We start from the raw sequence: 16,324 nt of genomic DNA, 5'->3' as shown, positions 1-16,324 counted from the left end.
GCACTTCTTTCAGCTCTGACCGTGAAGCCACTGGCCAACCCACCTCTGCCTTTGATATTCTCCAGGCAAGAACTGGCCATGTGCCCTCCCGTGTAGGGGACACACACAAGACCCTGCAGTGCCCCATTTAAGCCGCTCTCCTAAAGTGAAAGGCAAATGCCTACCCTCCTAATGGAGTGAACCTGGGTCTTACAGCATGCTTTGAGGTCCCTTCAGATTCCCTTCCCTGCCTGCAAACACCCAACCCCTTTGTCCTCACCATGGGGGCACAGGGCTTCAGATGTCTGATTTGGTTCTCCTTTCCTGTTCTGAAAATTGGCAAATGCTGATAAGCAGCTGTATAACCATCCTGGGCCACATCTCTTGTGATGTCGAGCCTCGGACAGAACTTCTAGCTGTGTGAGTGAGCAGAAGAAGGAAGGCAGGTGAAAGTGAACAAATAAGGTCATGAGCTTCAGCATGCCAACGAACGCCAAGATAAATCTCAGGTCAACCCAGAGCTGAGTGGGCAACGAGAAGGGGAGCCATATTAGGAAGGGGGGAGAATTGGGCAGCTTGGCTGATCCCTGGCTATGGCAGGACCTGGACACACAGGAAGCAGCAGAGGAAAGCAGAGCCCCCAGTCTGGTGGAAGACCACAAGGAGAAGCCAGTCCCTGCAGATAAAGCCCCTAAAAGTTACCATTCGGCAGGTTCTGTCACTGCCAACAGAGAGAGGTGTGGCTAGATAAATAAGCATAAACATTAAAAAGTGCCCCCCAAGAAATGTAAATTTGCCTTCAGTCCTCTGCAAGCTGGGCCATTCTCGTGAAAACCTGAGCAAAATGAGCTTTAACTGAGTACAAGAAGCTTCCTGCTGTGTGATAAAGGGCATGTTCCCCTGACATGGTGGACTGACTTGGTGCCTGTCCCAGCCTCAAGGGGTGTGACCCCCGTGGCACAGCTGACTGACCTCACACTCAGCCAAAGCATGTGTGTCCTGGTTGCGCATTCTTTGCTGATATGATTTTTATTTCCTCAGTGTAAATCCCTTCACTCAAGGGAGAGGAAAGGAAGCTGATGGTTTTCATGACTTTTAGCACTCATGTTTTCCTTTTGCTCTTTAGTTTAAAAGTCGGGTTTTCTATGTATCTTCACAACCAGATAAGTGAGGGTAATTGTGTAACTGAAGAGCCAGAGTGCACATTTAATGTCTCAGTGTGAAATGTTCCAGTGGGGTGTTGAAGGGCTGAACGCCTCCGGGTGCGGGTTTGGAGGACATTTCCCCAGTTGGGGCTGCGGCTGAGCCCTGCCCCCAGGGTGCCCCATGGGGCCTGAGGGCTTCTTGCCTTCTGATTGCAGATTCCTTATGCTCCCCTGCCCCTTGACTTTTACTCCCAGCCGCCTTCCAAAAGGTACAGATCTGGGTCCCACAGAAGGTACAGCTGTGTGCTGCTCAGGACCTTGCCAGCCACCTGCACTTCCTGTTTTCTAAGCAAAAGACCCCCAGATGAAAGTAACAAACTTCACTCATGACCTGTTGGAGAAAGAGCAGGGAAGGAAAACCCAGTCCCAAGAGGTAAGGTTCCCAGCCCAAAGTGGGAGCAGGTGGATTTTCTTTCCTCTGCAGGGGCCTGAATGGGAACGGCTGTTTGTGGACTGGACCAGAGGGGCCAGCTCACAGTGTCACACCTCCTTCTGTCCAGTGCGGTGACCCTTTCAGTTTGGCCTTCAGGGGTGACAGAGGTAGCACTGAGAGAGAGCTCCCTGTGGGCAACTGCCCTTGGAACATGAGCTCCGTGGGGAGGAGCACCTTCTAGCCTAGTCCTGGGAGCCAGAATGGTCATTGCCCGGACAGTTGGCACCGATTTGACTCTGCGCTGGCTGGAGGAGCCCCGGACTATAACATCATGTGTGCGTCCCGTGGCTTCATGGGAGATTATATTCACCTGGACAAGGAGGAGCCAGCCTGAGCCATGGCTGCACTTCTGTGAAGGGGCCCCCAGAGCAGATCCCGAGATGCCCCAAGGACAGGCCTCTGTCCTAGGAGGGGACTCTGGGCAGACTGGAGGTGAACAGAGCCATGAGGAAGGAGCCCAGAAGGTTCTGGCAGGAGGACACTGTGAGCAAGTGAAACCTGCCTCCCCTCCAGCCCAGTGGCCTGCCTCAGCCCATAACACAGTAAGGACACTGAGGAGACACAGCCCAGGCCCCCCGAGGTCAGGTCAGAGCCGCCCCACTGACCCTCAGAAACAGAGACATCAGTGCTTATTCTTGTCTGAAGCCACAGAGTTGGGGATGATGTGTTTCTTGGTAGTGGATGATGAGTACAGCTATCAGGAGAGAGCAGGCTGGGTGGGGTGCCTGGACACCAGCAAGTGTCTCACGGGTGACAAAGAGCCTGGGGGTCAGGTCCTCACAGAGGCTGCTGCAGGCCCACAGCCAGGTCATGGTGGGTGCAAACATTTTATCACTCCCATAGCTGTAGCTGCTTCACTTGGGAAATAGATGGCTCACCCCAGTTAGATCATTTGGGGAGGGTCGATTTACAAAGGTGGCTGGCATGGGGCTGCAAGGGACAGTGCAGTGACGGGGACAGGTGCGTCAGAGCCACCACACGTGGAGGCTTGGAGAGAGTAGGATTGAGGGCTAGAACCTGCAGGAGGCGTCAGTGCTGGGCCCTCACAAATGGTGAGCCCCGTTCCCTGTTTGGCGGGGAGTCTGCTTCTCCCTCTGATCCTCCCCTCTCTCATGTGCTCTCTCTCTCTCATTCTCTCTCTCAAATAAATAAATAAAATCTTAAAAAAAAAAAAAAGGGTGCCTGGGTGGCTCAGTTGGTTAAGCGACTGCCTTCGGCTCAGGTCATGATCCTGGAGTCCCGGGATCGAGTCCCACATCAGGTTCCCTGCTTGGCGGGGAGTCTGCTTCTCCCTCTGACCCTTCCCTCTCTCATGTGCTCTCTCTCATTCTCTCTCTCAAATAAATAAATAAAATCTTAAAAAAAAAAATGGTGAGCCCCTCCCTTCCTCCAATCTGATGGGCCTGCTGGGCAGCACTCAGGGAGAAGCTGGGGGACCAGAGAAGGAGCCAGGTCAGCCTCCTGGCCATGAGCAGGCAAATGTGGGAGGAGCATGGGTCTGGAGGGCGAAGGGCAGGAGGCAGTCTCGGAGCCTCCACTGACGAGGCCTACTTCATTCCCATGGGCCCCACTGCACAGATGGGAACACTGAGTCTCAGTGTTCCCTGTTGAAAGTCAGTGGAGCATTTGATTTGAAGTAAAGTCACACACACTCCCTGGGCTGGGAGTATCCTTGACCCCACAGTGGGAAGGCCTTGGTGGCAGGCCAGATGAGGCTGGGCAGGAACAGGGGTCAGGGGCAGAAGGCCACACACGCCATGCTGCAGGGTGCAGGGACCACAGCAAGTCTGCCATGGAAGGGTCTGTCATGGGCAGCATTTAGAGAGAGTGGGAGAGATGCAGGCAAATCAGGAGGCAGGGGCCCCAAACAAGCCCAACACCACTCAAGTAAGCCATTTGAATGTCTGAGAACAAGTAGGAGGGGGTGTAAGCCTTCTGTTTCCTTCGGCACACATCACCTTCCACAGCGGAAGGCATTTCCGCAGGAGGACAGACTCAGATTAAGGATGGGGCTCCCACCTGCAGGGCACATTGGCCCTGCCAAAACAGGGCTGAGCCTGATGCTGCCCTTAGAAAGGAGGCGATCAGGAGGGAAAATGCCAACAGATTATAAACTCCTGAGGGCCATAAACCAGTCAAGAGGGAATGAGGTTTGAAAATGACACCCCACCAACTAAAAACAAAGTCATGAGTGCCCAGGGTGTGGCTTCCCTTCCTGCAAATATCCACATGCAGGAATCAAAACAGTGCCTTGCACACCAATCGGACAGGCCGTGAGGGCCCACAGCTGCCACAACCAAACATGTGGGTGGACCTCAGGTTGGGGACTTCCCTCTACCATGGGCCTGCTGACATGAAAAGATGCTTCTGTCAGAAAAGGTGGGTCACCAGGATGCTCTCCATGCCAGATCCAGGGCTGCCTTCCGGCGAAACAGCGAATCTCACCCCGGTTTGCCTGGACTGTTCCTATTCCAGCACTGAAGGTCCCAAGTCCCGGGAATCCCCTCAGTCCTGAGCAAACCAGGACAGTTGGCCACCTTGGTCTCGACCTTGACTGCACGTGGGAATCACCTGGGAGCATGAAAGGCACAGAAGCCAGGTCCAAGCCCAGAGCTTCTGACTTCCCTGGCCCGGGATGCTACCAGGGCATCAGGAATTCTTAAAGCTCCCTGGTAGTTGGAATGTGCACCAGGTTTGAGAACTCCTGCTGCAGAGCCGTCTGACAAGGGGCAGTTTGTGCCAACGAGACCCATGGGCTGTTCCGAGTATGGGCTCTCGGCAATGCCTGCAGCGCGCTCACTTACAAACCAGGGCCTGCGTGTGCGGACCAGGGTATAGACAAGTCTAGATTCCCAATTAGGACAAGCAAACAATATCAGCTCATTCCAGCCAAGAACCACCTGTAACATCCTCCTGTCCCTGCCAGGAGACACAGGGTTGCCTCTGTTCCTTGGTGCCCCCTCTCCTTCTCCAACCAGCGCCTGCCCCAGTGCAGCAGTCAGAGCAACTGGGAACGTGGCTGCTTTGGGGATCCAGCGAGTGTGGCTGACCCTCAGCTCATAAAAATGCTCATGCACACACAGTCTTACTTTCAGCATCAGGGCTTCAAAGACCCCTGGACCCAGGACAAGAAACCCTGCCCTCAAGCCTAGCAAGAAGAGCCTGAAGACAGCCCAGAAGTTTTCAGAATGGAAATATTTCTCTGCAGTTGCACCCTTTCAGACGGATGTGCAACCTACTTCATAGCCACAGGATCCATTTTGTGAAACAAAGGATGCATCAGACACCACCTTTGTTAGACCAGAATGCCCAGTCCGTAGGGTGCATATGGCATAGCTACCTCACGGGAGCTTCTGCGAAATGCAGACACTGAGCAGCATTGTTGAAAGCAGCCTGCTTGTCAATGAGGCTCTGTTTGCTGGTCCTGACGCATCTCAGCTGATAGCATCTCCAACATACTTCCTGTTGCAACAGTTGCCCTATAACCAAAACCAAACAAATCGTAGATGGAGTTCTCCCAGCTTGGACCATGAGAGTCAACCGTGGAGCTCGATTCCCCAGCAGATGCTCCAGGTTCCTGGGGATGAGAGGGCTGGCACTGTGAGCTCAGAACCCACCAGAGGGGAGCTTTGCGGGGTTGGGCCAGAGCTTAGGTCAAGACTACCCCATGCCACTACCTTCCTCGTAGGGGCCACCAGTGAACCCAGGAGCGTGCACCTGGGGCCAGTACCACCTGGAAGTGTTTGAGGGGAGCTGATCTTGTACAGCCCACTCACCTGGTCATTCAAGTGTGCAGTGAGTGCCTGCCATTCCTCAGGCTCCAGGCAGACCTCACGGACAAGGCAGACGTGGACCTGCCTCTGGACCTTACAGCCGAGCCGAGAAGACAACTACTAACATAGTTACTGACACGCATGGGCTCCGGTGAGATAGGTCAGTTGGGACAAAGGCACTCCGGCGGGGGGGCGGGGGGCCTGTGTTCAGGGGGAGGGAGTGCCCAGTGCACCCTTCCCTCCTCTCTGCACATCTGTGTCCTCTCCTGGGAATTCAGGCTGGTGATAATGAGAGAGAGGAGGAAAGCCCCATTCTAACGGAGGGTGGCCGCCTGGCTAAGGAAGGGCAGTTCCAGTGAATGATGTTATGGGCCGCTGGAGTGTTAGAGAGTACTGCATTAGATAAAGTGAAATGCAGCTAATTAAGGCTTAATTAATTAATTAGTATTGTCCTAGGAGGCTTCCCATTCTGCATTCCCTTAGCTCTGCTTCATCAAGAGCTGTCGGCAGCGAGCTCCCAAGCTCCCTTCCAAGCCAGAAAATGAGGGGAGGAGGACAAAAACTGACCTCCAGCATCCAGCAGGGAGGGAAAAGGAGGCCGCCACGTGAGCCAGGGTCCCTCCTCAGCCTGACGCAGAGCTCCACATCTCATCGATCAGCGTGAGGACTGTGGAGGGTGGAAATTCATTTCATGAGTTACCTCTGAGTCTCACCCTTTGTGGTCCATGGCACACGTGGTGACATATTTTAGTTTGCGTAAAGAACATACCGACTCCCCTACTGGCTTACAAAAGGCAGAAATACCCCTGAGGACACACGGAGAGGGGGGCTGGTAAAAACCTGGCTTTCTGGAGACGGGCCAGAGAACGAGCTAGGACATCTACCTGGGGAGTGGGTTCTGCCTTTACCCTGACCACAAAGAATCCCCAGCCAGCATGGGGTCAGCTCTCCTCAGCATCACTTGACCCTCCCAGGGGTCAGGGTGCCATGGTAGCCTCCACTCCCATCAGCCAAGTTCGCCATTTTACTCAGCTGGTTCCTCCAGGATGGTTACAGCTGAAGCACATGACAGTTCCCCCACTCTTGTGTCACGTTTCTAGTCTCACTTGTGGAGGGGGACAGCAAAGGAAGGGATTGGGGATGGTACATGGGATATGGTACAAAATACCCAGCCAAATACAACATCCAAAACCTCCATGTTCCCTTCCACCCCGTGACCCCAAGAAACATGAATATTATCAAAGCAACACCTTGTTAGGCAACTGAGTGAACAGAAATATGGGTATTGTCTTATATCAAATATTTTATTGGTGGATGAGTTTTACCAACTCCAGCTATGGTGAGGAAGGATAATAGTCAGAAATGCATGATTCCATGGCCACCAGCTGAAGACTGAAGTGTTAAGTATCCTGCAATTGATTTAATGATCTTATGCCATACTTTCTTCTCTGGGAAGTGAGAACTATCATTTCCTTCCCCACACCCCTACTATGTTGTAAAGATCAAAGCAGGTAAGTGTGAACATATTTTTAAAAATTCAGTGTTATTCAAATGAAAGAAAGGTCATCCTTCGGTAGAAATGAGGGTGCTGGGGGTGTCATATCTCTTCTCTCCCTCACATCCTGGTGCCCAGGGCCCCGACCCCACATTGGTGGTGGAGTGCTGCCAGCCATGGTCATTGGGGGCTACAGTTCCTGGATCACACCTCGGGGGCTCTTTTCTTTCCTTTCTTTAAGCTTTGCCTACCTTGCAGTCTAGGGGGGCAATACCCCCCCATTTCCTCTACCAGTCATGGAACAGACACCATCATGCTGGGAGCATGCCCAGTTACCCCTTAGCGAGTCCTCTCTGTCTGGTGTCAGCTAAGTTCAAGAGTGGAAGGGCGCCAGAGGTGGGCACCCCACTCATTTCATTTGCTCTGACTTGCTCATCCTCACTTCCTTTTCTCCTCCCTCCTTTCTCTCCAACAGACGAACAAAGCCGTGGCCAAGGGGGACTTCCACCAGGCCAGCACCAGCTCCCGGCGGGCCTTGTTCCTGGCTGTGCTGTCCATCACCATCGGAACTGGCATCTACGTGGGCGTGGCCGTGGCCCTCATCGCCTACCTCTCCAAGAACAACCACCTATGAGCTTCGTCCAGGCGCACAGGGGAAGAAGCCCGGGCCAGTCATACACAGATGCTGAGAAGGCAGGGCTGGCAAAGGGTGGATACGCAGGTAGACACACCTGTGCGATGCTGTGCACTAGAAGTTATTGCCAAACGACTCCATAAAGCCCTGGGATTTTCTACCCAGGGATTTCTTTTGTTTTTACCCGTTAATTTCATTTTCACAGCACTGTGTAGAGCACGAGGCAGATGGGCACTGCTGACCCTTCCAAAGGGAAGCTCCAAAGATCCTGATCCGCAAGGCCGTCTTGGATGGATTCTGGTGGATTCGTGACAGTGCAGCCCTCTCTGCAGCCTGCCAGGGCCTGGAATGCCATAGCATTAGCAATACACAAACAGTACAAATGTGTTTATTTTTTATGGAATATGGTGCAATAGGCAGAGGGCAGGGGACACGCCTCTTCTGTCTGTGGCCCTGCTTCACTCCTCCGGCATTTCCCCCTGCCCACAAGCCTCCCCGCAGGAAGAAAATGGGGCTGGCAGGAAGAGAGACAAAATGCTGACAGGACTCCCAGCTGTCACTGGTCCTCAGATGAGTCCAGCCCTGAGAGTGCAACATCAGAATGAATAGCATGGGGTCTGTCCCCAGGCCCAGTGGACACTCCCTCCACGCTGCCCCCAGCCTAGGAACATCGGGCCTCCTTTGGAACGTGTCTAAACTCAGCAGCCACCAGGCACCAATATGTGGGCCTGGGGCCTCATTGATCTAGGGCGGGGGGCAGGCCGCAGCCCTTCCCAACCCCTCCTGGAAGGACCGAGGTGTGATCCAGGAACTGTAGGCAAAGGAGCTGTGGGCACCGTCTCAGCATAAAGATGCCTGTGTTGACACTCACCCTGGCGATAAGCAGTGACACCAGTGATCTTTAAAAGGAAATGAACCTTCCCTGTCGACTAAATGAATAGCTATTTTCTTGTCATTTTTTTTAAGTGCAACTACTGCTTCATGCTGCTTAAGTTATCAGATGAACGCTGAGAAATAAGTAATCAGACATTTTAATACCATTTCACTGCTGTTTTACGAGTGTTCATTATTTAACAAAAATTATCTTTTAGCTTTCTTGCTTAAGACTTTTTTTTTTTCTGATGAATATCCATTCTTGGGTTTCATTTCTACTTCTCACTCATCTTAAATAACCACAGAGCAACCCAGAACTCAGCTGGGTAGAAGAGTGGGAGGGTCTCCTAAGACAAGGGTCACAACACCCCTGGCTGCTTAAGTTTTCACCTTGAACACCGTTAATATCCTTGTCCTAATAATAATATTTGAAGACACAGAGGCCATCTCTCTAGAACAGTGGTTCCATCCACGGCACTTATAAACTCCCTGCCACCTGGATCCCTGCCCCAGAAATCCCAATGTCACTGACCAGGGCCACTGTCTGGCCGTGCTCGTGGGCAGCACAAGTCAGGAGTCACTGTCCTGGAATACGGACTCAGGTTTCCTCTCCCTCACCTGCCCCTCTTCTCCTTGCCCTTAAATGCTTCATATTCTGAAAGTGTTTAGCACTGCCTTCCTGGGCCAAATCCAAGATCCATCTAGCATCTGTCTCTAGTGGATGCTCCAAAAGTATAGTCTAAGACCCTAACCCAAAGAAGAAAATATGGAGGAAGCCCAAAGCTCCCTGTAAGAGTCAGAGTAACTTGGTGATGGAGCACATGGATTGGGGTCAAGCCAGCTGTGTGATCCATGTGGGTGAACATCTCTGAACCTCATCTCTAGGAGAGGATAACAAATGTCCACTTCCAAGGACTGCTGGCGAACTCATGGGCACGGAGCCCAGTGCCTGGCCCAGGTTGGCATGCCAGAGATGGGGTGGCTGTAGTTGCTCCCAGTGTCCTGGATAGCCCGTCCCATGACCTGTTTGTGTCCTCCCATCTTCTCGGCCCAGCATCTCAGGGTGTATTCCTCACGACCCACCTTGTGCGAAATGACCTATTTGTAGTGGTCCTAAATCGGTCCATTTTAAGTCCAAGAGGTGCAAGTTCTGTATTTTTGGGTTTGTTTAAGAAGTAGAATCCACCCCGTATGTTCACCCCACCATCTCCACCACCCCCGTCATGGCTGCTGTATCCCGGCCCCTTGGTGCCCAGGTGCTCTGTCTCCTGCTAGACCACCTTACCATCTTCTCTCAGCCCCCTGTGTTTCCACATGAAAACGCTTCAGGCTAAAGGGACTCAGCCTCTCTGTACTTTCTCCAGTTCTGCCAAGGCTTTCCCAAGAACCAGCACAAGACCGTATGGTGCAGGTGGCCCTAAGGGTGTTAGGGTGCTAGGGTCATGGCCAAACCAGTCAGAGGACAACTTGAAGAAGCACGTGTGGCCTGGAAGCTCACACGACAGGTAGAACCTCCACCTCGCCCCTGACTGCAGACGAGGATCCCCATTCCACAGCCACTCATTTCAATCTTGCAAAAACCCTTACTACAAGCATTTTAGAAGTAATTTTCCCTCAAAATTATGTGCCGGGGAAATAGCAAAGTCAAGATGCAACCCCAACCATCACATCCTAAGCCCACTCAGCTTCCTCTTAAAAACCACACGGCCATGGCTGTAGCTCTAAAAAGCAAGAAAAATCACATTTGGGCACAGATCACATTGTTTGTGGGTCAAGACTCTCAGGAATGTAAAAGCTACTTTGGTTTGTGTTTCACAGCATATCTATGCCAGAGGGTGACAGGAAAGAGTAGGGGGGCTGGGGTGACTTCCCTGGAAAAAGGCACCTTGGTACACGTGGTTAGGGTGGGTCCTCTCCCTCTACACATGTCCCTCCCACATCCTCAGAGATGTCCCCGGCCAGCCTACCTCACCCCCCTCAAGCTCCTCTCTGCCCCTGCTTCACTAGGCATCCCTGGATTCATCAGGGGTCCCCTGCTTCACTGAGGATCGCCACTTCACCAGGTGTCCCCACCTGACCACATAGTCCAGCTTTCCCCGGGGAACTACAGTGGCTCCTGAGGAGGACGCAGTGGGAGGGGCTGTGTCCGTCCGTCACTGTGCCCTCCGAGGCTGCCCAGAACATCACAGTCGGGCCACACAGTTATAGCCAGGAAAAAGGACCAGCCTCTCCAAATGTTGGTCAGTCCCAACATTCCTCACAGCCAGCCAGTCACCGTGCCCCTCTCGAGATGTTAGAGGAAATCTCATTCAGAGCAGCCTCCGGGTTTAAAATGCATCAGCCTGTCCATTGCCAACAGCTGCTACTGCTGCAGAAAATGATGCCAAATGTTACCGCCACTGAGCCACGGTCAGCGCTGCCTCTCAGAGCCCCTGGCCTGAGGGTCAGGGCCTTGCCTTTGAAGTTTTACAGGGTCTCCTAGAGGCCCCTTGTGGACTGGCTTGAGCAACAGCCCTTATGAGGAGGGTTTCATGTACCTCGAAGTTCGCCTGTATTTGTTGTCGTGGGTGTTGACATCTGGTGACCCAATTTGCCAACAAATCGTTAAAATTCAGACCCTGAGCTAGGGCTGCCCTCTCAGAAAATGCAGCTGTACCCTCTCTTATCTAGAGGTCGCGTTCACCCCTGTGTTCTGCCTTTGAAGTGGGGAGCCTCCGGTAGAGCCCTAAGTGGAAAGAGGCTATGGCTGTGATGTCCCTACCCGGTGACGTCTTGAAAGCCCTTCCCTGGTCTTCAGGAGGAGCTGTGCTGCCCAAGAGGTGGCGGCCTCACTCCCGTGGGGTGTTCATCTAAATATTCTGCTCAACCTAGCAAAGCAACGGCAGACGCCAAAGCCACAGATGCTCGGGGCCTGCAGACTGCTGGCTCCCTGCCAGACAAACATGTAAAACGAGTAATGAATCTGTCGTCTGGCTGAGCCCCATAGCAAGGCGTCACAGCTCCTCGTGGGTGAGGAGGGAAGGGGCAGGGGCTGCCGGCCTTGCACTTAGGGCGCAGCAGGCTTCAGTGGGCCGGGGCTGCCCCATGCTGCAGGGATGACAGATGGGCCACAGCCCACTGCAGCCTCTGAACAGGCCCCGGGGAAATGAGAAGAGTGAGCCCAGCAGCCAACACAGCAGGGCATGGTGACCAGGGGGAGTGGAACGCCACACGGGTCTCTGTCGTGGAGAGTGCATCTTAGGGCAGGCGCAGGCCCTTGGAGGCTCAAGAGATGTGCCCAAATCCACCAGGTGGAAAAGACAGTGTGGCTGGCTCAGGAAGCATTGCAGGGGTGATAGAGCAGAATGTGGGTGCCTCCAAGGAGAAGCACCAGGCTGGAGACATTCCCAGGGCTTTCCAAACCCAGACAGTGCTGAGAGGCGCAAGGCACGGTGGGACAGGCTGTCTTGGCTTTTCCGCCTCCACTGAGTTCAGCAACAGCTCCGAGACCGCTCTGGCCTCTGTGCCATGGTCCTCACTGCAGCTTCAGCAGGCCCCGCTGTGCAGCGGCCTCCCGGTGGCAGATCCAGGCTCCGGGCAGTGAGATGACTGCGCCTTGAACTGAGCGCTGCCATCACTCCCCTCTGTCACCCAGATGCCCTTTCCTCTAGCACATGGTGAGCACAGGGCTGTGCTTACCCCGGCGGGTGAGACAGGCTATAACACCTCATGTCACCTGACCCAGCTCATGACTCAGCTGAAAAACAGACAGTGATTTGGGTCTGTTGTCTGTCTATGCCAGAGAACCCATATTTACATTCTAACTATTTTATTAAGCTAATCAAGATGTATAGCTGGGACAAGTTGAGGAACAGTTAGCATTCTTCTCAGTCAGCTCATGTCTTCATTCCCTGGATATGGTCCCAGCACATTTTCTTAAATATGCATTTTTTCTATTTGACTTGGTATACATGACATGTATCCCTGGTACATGGAAGAGGGGCTGGATTAGATGCGATGTGGTGAAAAGCTGTATAGTCTCCCACTGGGGCACCTTGAGGCAGGACTTTCCCTTATCCCTCAAGAGCAACTGAAGGCAAGAAATGGTCACTGTCCAGTGACGTTACCTGATTTAGAAGCAGACATCAGGCCTCTCCAGGATCCCTCACCCTTCATTTCTGTCCTCAGTGGAATGAAGTGTGGAGGTCCCCAGATGACGCCCCCCTCATTATCATCCCCAAAGAGATCCAGCTATTCAGCGACCCAAACCAATCTCCATCTGGCATCTTGTGCATTCTCAGATAATAGCTTTTTTATTTTTTTAAAGATTTTATTTATTTATCTGAGAGAGAGAGAATGAGAGAGGGAGAGAGTACGAGAGTGGGGAGGGTCAGAGGGAGAAGCAGACTCCCTGCTGAGCAAGGAACCCGATGCAGGACTCGATCTCGGGACCCCAGGATCATGACCCGAGCCGAAGGTAGCCACCCAACCAACTGAGCCACCCAGGCACCCAATAGTTTTGTTTGTTTGTTTTAAATAACATGGACCTTAAATTCGAAGAGGGCGTTGCAAATGGATCCAGCTTCATATTCAAAGCAGCCCTGTGCCAGGCCTGACATGATGCAGAAACAGAGCTCAGGAGCCTACCATCCCCATCATCACAGGCAAGGAAGGAACAGAACCTGGCCTTGGGCTCAGCCAAGCAGCACTGGCACCAACACCCTCCCCAGCACAACCAGGAGACTGCAGGGCTCTGCCCGAGTCTCCCGGAAGCCTGGGCAAGGAGGCACATGGCTGGGGGATCTGATACCCCCACAGGAGGATGGGTGACAGCCGGGAAGCTGGGGAAGTCAGGCTTCCTCCAACGTCAGGCAGGGTATGAGTGGGAGCCAGTCTGTCTTTTCAGACCAGAGAGGGAACTTCTCCTGACCTAAGCCCCACGGCTGTCAGAGCCCAATTCATGGGGAAGTAGGGACAACAGTGGAGGAAGCCAAAGGCATGCAGGCTGGAGAAAGTGAAGCCAGAGCCCTGGACCCCCTACCCTGGGCACAGAGCTAGTCAAGGTCTGGCCTCAAATGAATGAACAAAACAAGGATAGTTCCCATCTCCCCACCCTGTGGGGACATTGGTCAATGTCTGAAGACATTTCTGGCTGTCACAGCTGCCCATCTAGTGGGTAGAGGTCAGGAGTGCTGTGAACATCTTACAAGGCACGGGACGGTCCCCACAACAGAGAGTCAGCCAGCCCCAAACATCAGCAGGGCCAAGAACTCTGCACTCCATTGTTCACCCCGATCACTCGTGGCATAAACATTTGGAAAACCGAGTCTGACTTAGCCACCCCCCAGGTGGAGCACCAACCTGCCAAGTGAGCTTGGAATCACTCACAGAACAGCCACACTTCACTAGCAACCCCTCCCCGGGGTCACGCTAGGATTTGTACACGGGGAAGGCAGGCACCCCTGTTTCCTGGAAGGAGGGTCCTGAGGCCAGCCCGGGTGCCGCTGCCAGGCCACACATTGCCTGCCTCCATCAGCCCGGGGTGGTCCTAGTCAAACAGTCACAGAACAGTGATAAAACCCTTCCCACTTCCTAGGACTTGGGGAGATTTCCAGTCCACTGGGTGCCATAGAAATCCCCCGGGTCAGAAGAGGCTGTGGGCGCCACATGGAAGGGACTTAATTTGGTGTGGTTAGGTCATGGTAAAGAGGACTCATGTCTCCTCTTTGGCAGCCAAGCTCCTTTCCCCCACTGCCCCTGCCAAGGTGCGGGCCAGGGAGGCCATCCTGCCAGGCCAGCTCTTACTGTCATTTCCATGACATGGGTCCAGGTGCTGCCAGGGAGCCACATGCCTCCATCCTTCAGCTCGCAGCTGGGAAATCAGATCCACATGGTTAAAGCTGGTCATAGAAAGGGTGCTGTGTCTTCTCAATGAAGAAGGGGAGGACCAAGTTTGAAAACAGGTTGGATGAAGTTCAGAGGGGTCATGGGGAGCTGTGGGCTTTCATTAGGTTATCCACAGGATTCATCCATTCAGAGTCCTAGACTAGGCTTTGAACCAGAGGTTCAGTGCCTCGGGGCAGCTGGGTACAAAGGCTGTGATGAGCCCTCGGGTAACAATGACAGAAAGGGATCACGTCTAGGGAAGTGCACAGCCTCCCAGGAGGGCGTACAGGAATAAAAGCCAAGACTGTGGGTACCAGCACCCCAGAAGATGGGTTACAGGATGGGGTTGGGCAATGTCCAGGCCGTAGGACACCTGAGCCCAAAAGCTCATTGCAGTGGGGGCACTCCTCAGGCCTGGGGCAGCAACCTCAGTAAAGACCCAGCTTTTCATCCTGCACTCCTGGTAGCTCGTTCAGTTCTTACACTTGCACTGACATCGTTCACAAATGCAGCACGTGGCCCAGGGCACACCATCGCTGACACTCGTGGGAGTGCTCCTGTCCAGCCTCGTGGACAAGATGGAGACATTCTCCAAGTCTACCTGAACATGGGTGATGGTCTCACCTACCAAACGTGGTCAGTGAGCAGCCACAGATGGTCATCACAGCACATCTGTTCATGCTGGGCATAGCCGAAGGCTGAAGCCTTGTTTCCCACAGAATAAGACCACCTACCTACAAAATAATAATCTGGTGGCTGAAGAATTGATTGGGTCGTCCCCCTTCAGTCAAGAGTAACAGCTCAGTCCAAGGATAAGGGAACAGTGACACTGAGGATAAGAGGGAATTACAGAGAGCAAGGCATCTGTCAGTCACCAGGCTCTAGGGATGTAATTTCTGTCCATGCCAGGAGCTAGGTGCTGCACACTATTGTGACACCCATATCCTGGCAGGAAGACCAAGGCTTAGAGAGGGAAAGAATTTGTCCCAGGTCACACAAATAACAAAAATCTGAATCATGCTACAGTTCTACCTGAATCCAAGGTTCACAGACTTAATGCCCCAACACATGCCTTATGGTTGAATCCGATTTGTTTGCCACTGGTGCTCAGGAGAAACAGAGGGTGGCCTTTCTAGATTTCCCACAGTATCAAGTGTCAGATGTGAAGTCCCAGGACCAAGGAGGTCTGGTATGCTCTCTCCACTGCCCTGGACTGAGATTTCTGGTCCCCTTCCCTTCCTTGGATAGAATCGATCCTATTTTATTTTGAGCCTGGGAAAATCAAACCCATGTCCCCACATCTCTGGAAGATGGTGGTGGCCCTAGGGAAAGAGGAAGGCTGTGCTCTTAGGGCCAGCACATGGTCAGTGGGGAGTAAACACCGTCATGTGCCCTGTCCCTTGGAAATCCCAGCCCAACCCTTCAAGGTAGTCCCGGTTTCTTCATTCCCACTTTACAGATGGGGAAACTGAGGGTCTGAGAACCAGGACCTTGCCTGTATGACAGAGCGGGTCCGTAGCAGCCAGAGCCAGAGTTCAGAGGAGCGGCCCTGTCTTCACCCCAGAGGCACCTCTGCTTATGCGTCCATCAGAGGAGCCTGGGCGCCTCCCAGGGGCTCTGCCCAGGCCCAGAGTGGAGGTGAGGATGCACGGAAGGCACGGGTGTGCTGGAAGAAGAAGACATCACTGGGAATGTGCACACCAGGCCGCAAGCCATGTCTGCGAGGGTGAGCGTGTTCCCCAGAAGAGTCCCACCTGTACCCGTGTGCCCCGGCCACAGGGTCAAAGCAGGCAGACGGGCTGACAGAAACAACAGACAATTACTCCTCACAGATCTGGAGGTCGGAGTCCAAAATCAAGGAGCCAGCAGGGCTGTTTCTCCTGGGCCCTCTCTCCTTGCCTTGCAGATGGCTGCCTGCTCCCTGTGTCTCCACGTGCTCCTCCTTCTGTATGTGTCTGTGTCCTAATCTCCCCTTTTTATAAGGACGCCAGTCATATTGGATTAGGGCCCACCGCTAAGACCTCATTTTACCTTATTTACCTCTCTAAAGGTCTTAGCTTCACGTTT

The 16,324-nt window shown here is 53.3% G+C and overlaps 1 protein-coding gene across 5 annotated transcripts in view; it reads left to right on the top strand.

Moving 5' to 3' along the window:
• SYNDIG1 (synapse differentiation inducing 1) overlaps positions 1 to 8,578 on the top strand; it is a 244,390-nt gene extending 235,812 nt beyond the window's left edge. For 4 of the 5 annotated variants that reach the window (XM_027622251.2, XM_027622253.2, XM_027622254.2 and 1 more), the window contains exon 4: positions 7,361 to 7,519. In XM_027622251.2, the coding sequence (XP_027478052.2) occupies positions 7,361 to 7,519 (159 nt within the window). Of the gene's footprint in view, positions 1 to 7,360 lie in introns of all 5 variants that reach the window. The other variant, XM_027622255.2, reaches the window with a different exon arrangement.
• The last annotated feature ends 7,746 nt before the right edge of the window (positions 8,579 to 16,324 follow it).

This window comes from Zalophus californianus, chromosome 8 (assembly GCF_009762305.2).
Source record: "Zalophus californianus isolate mZalCal1 chromosome 8, mZalCal1.pri.v2, whole genome shotgun sequence".
Lineage (NCBI taxonomy): Eukaryota > Metazoa > Chordata > Mammalia > Carnivora > Otariidae > Zalophus > Zalophus californianus.
Note: the sequence above shows the minus strand (reverse complement) of the source record. Positions and strands in the feature narration are given on the sequence as shown.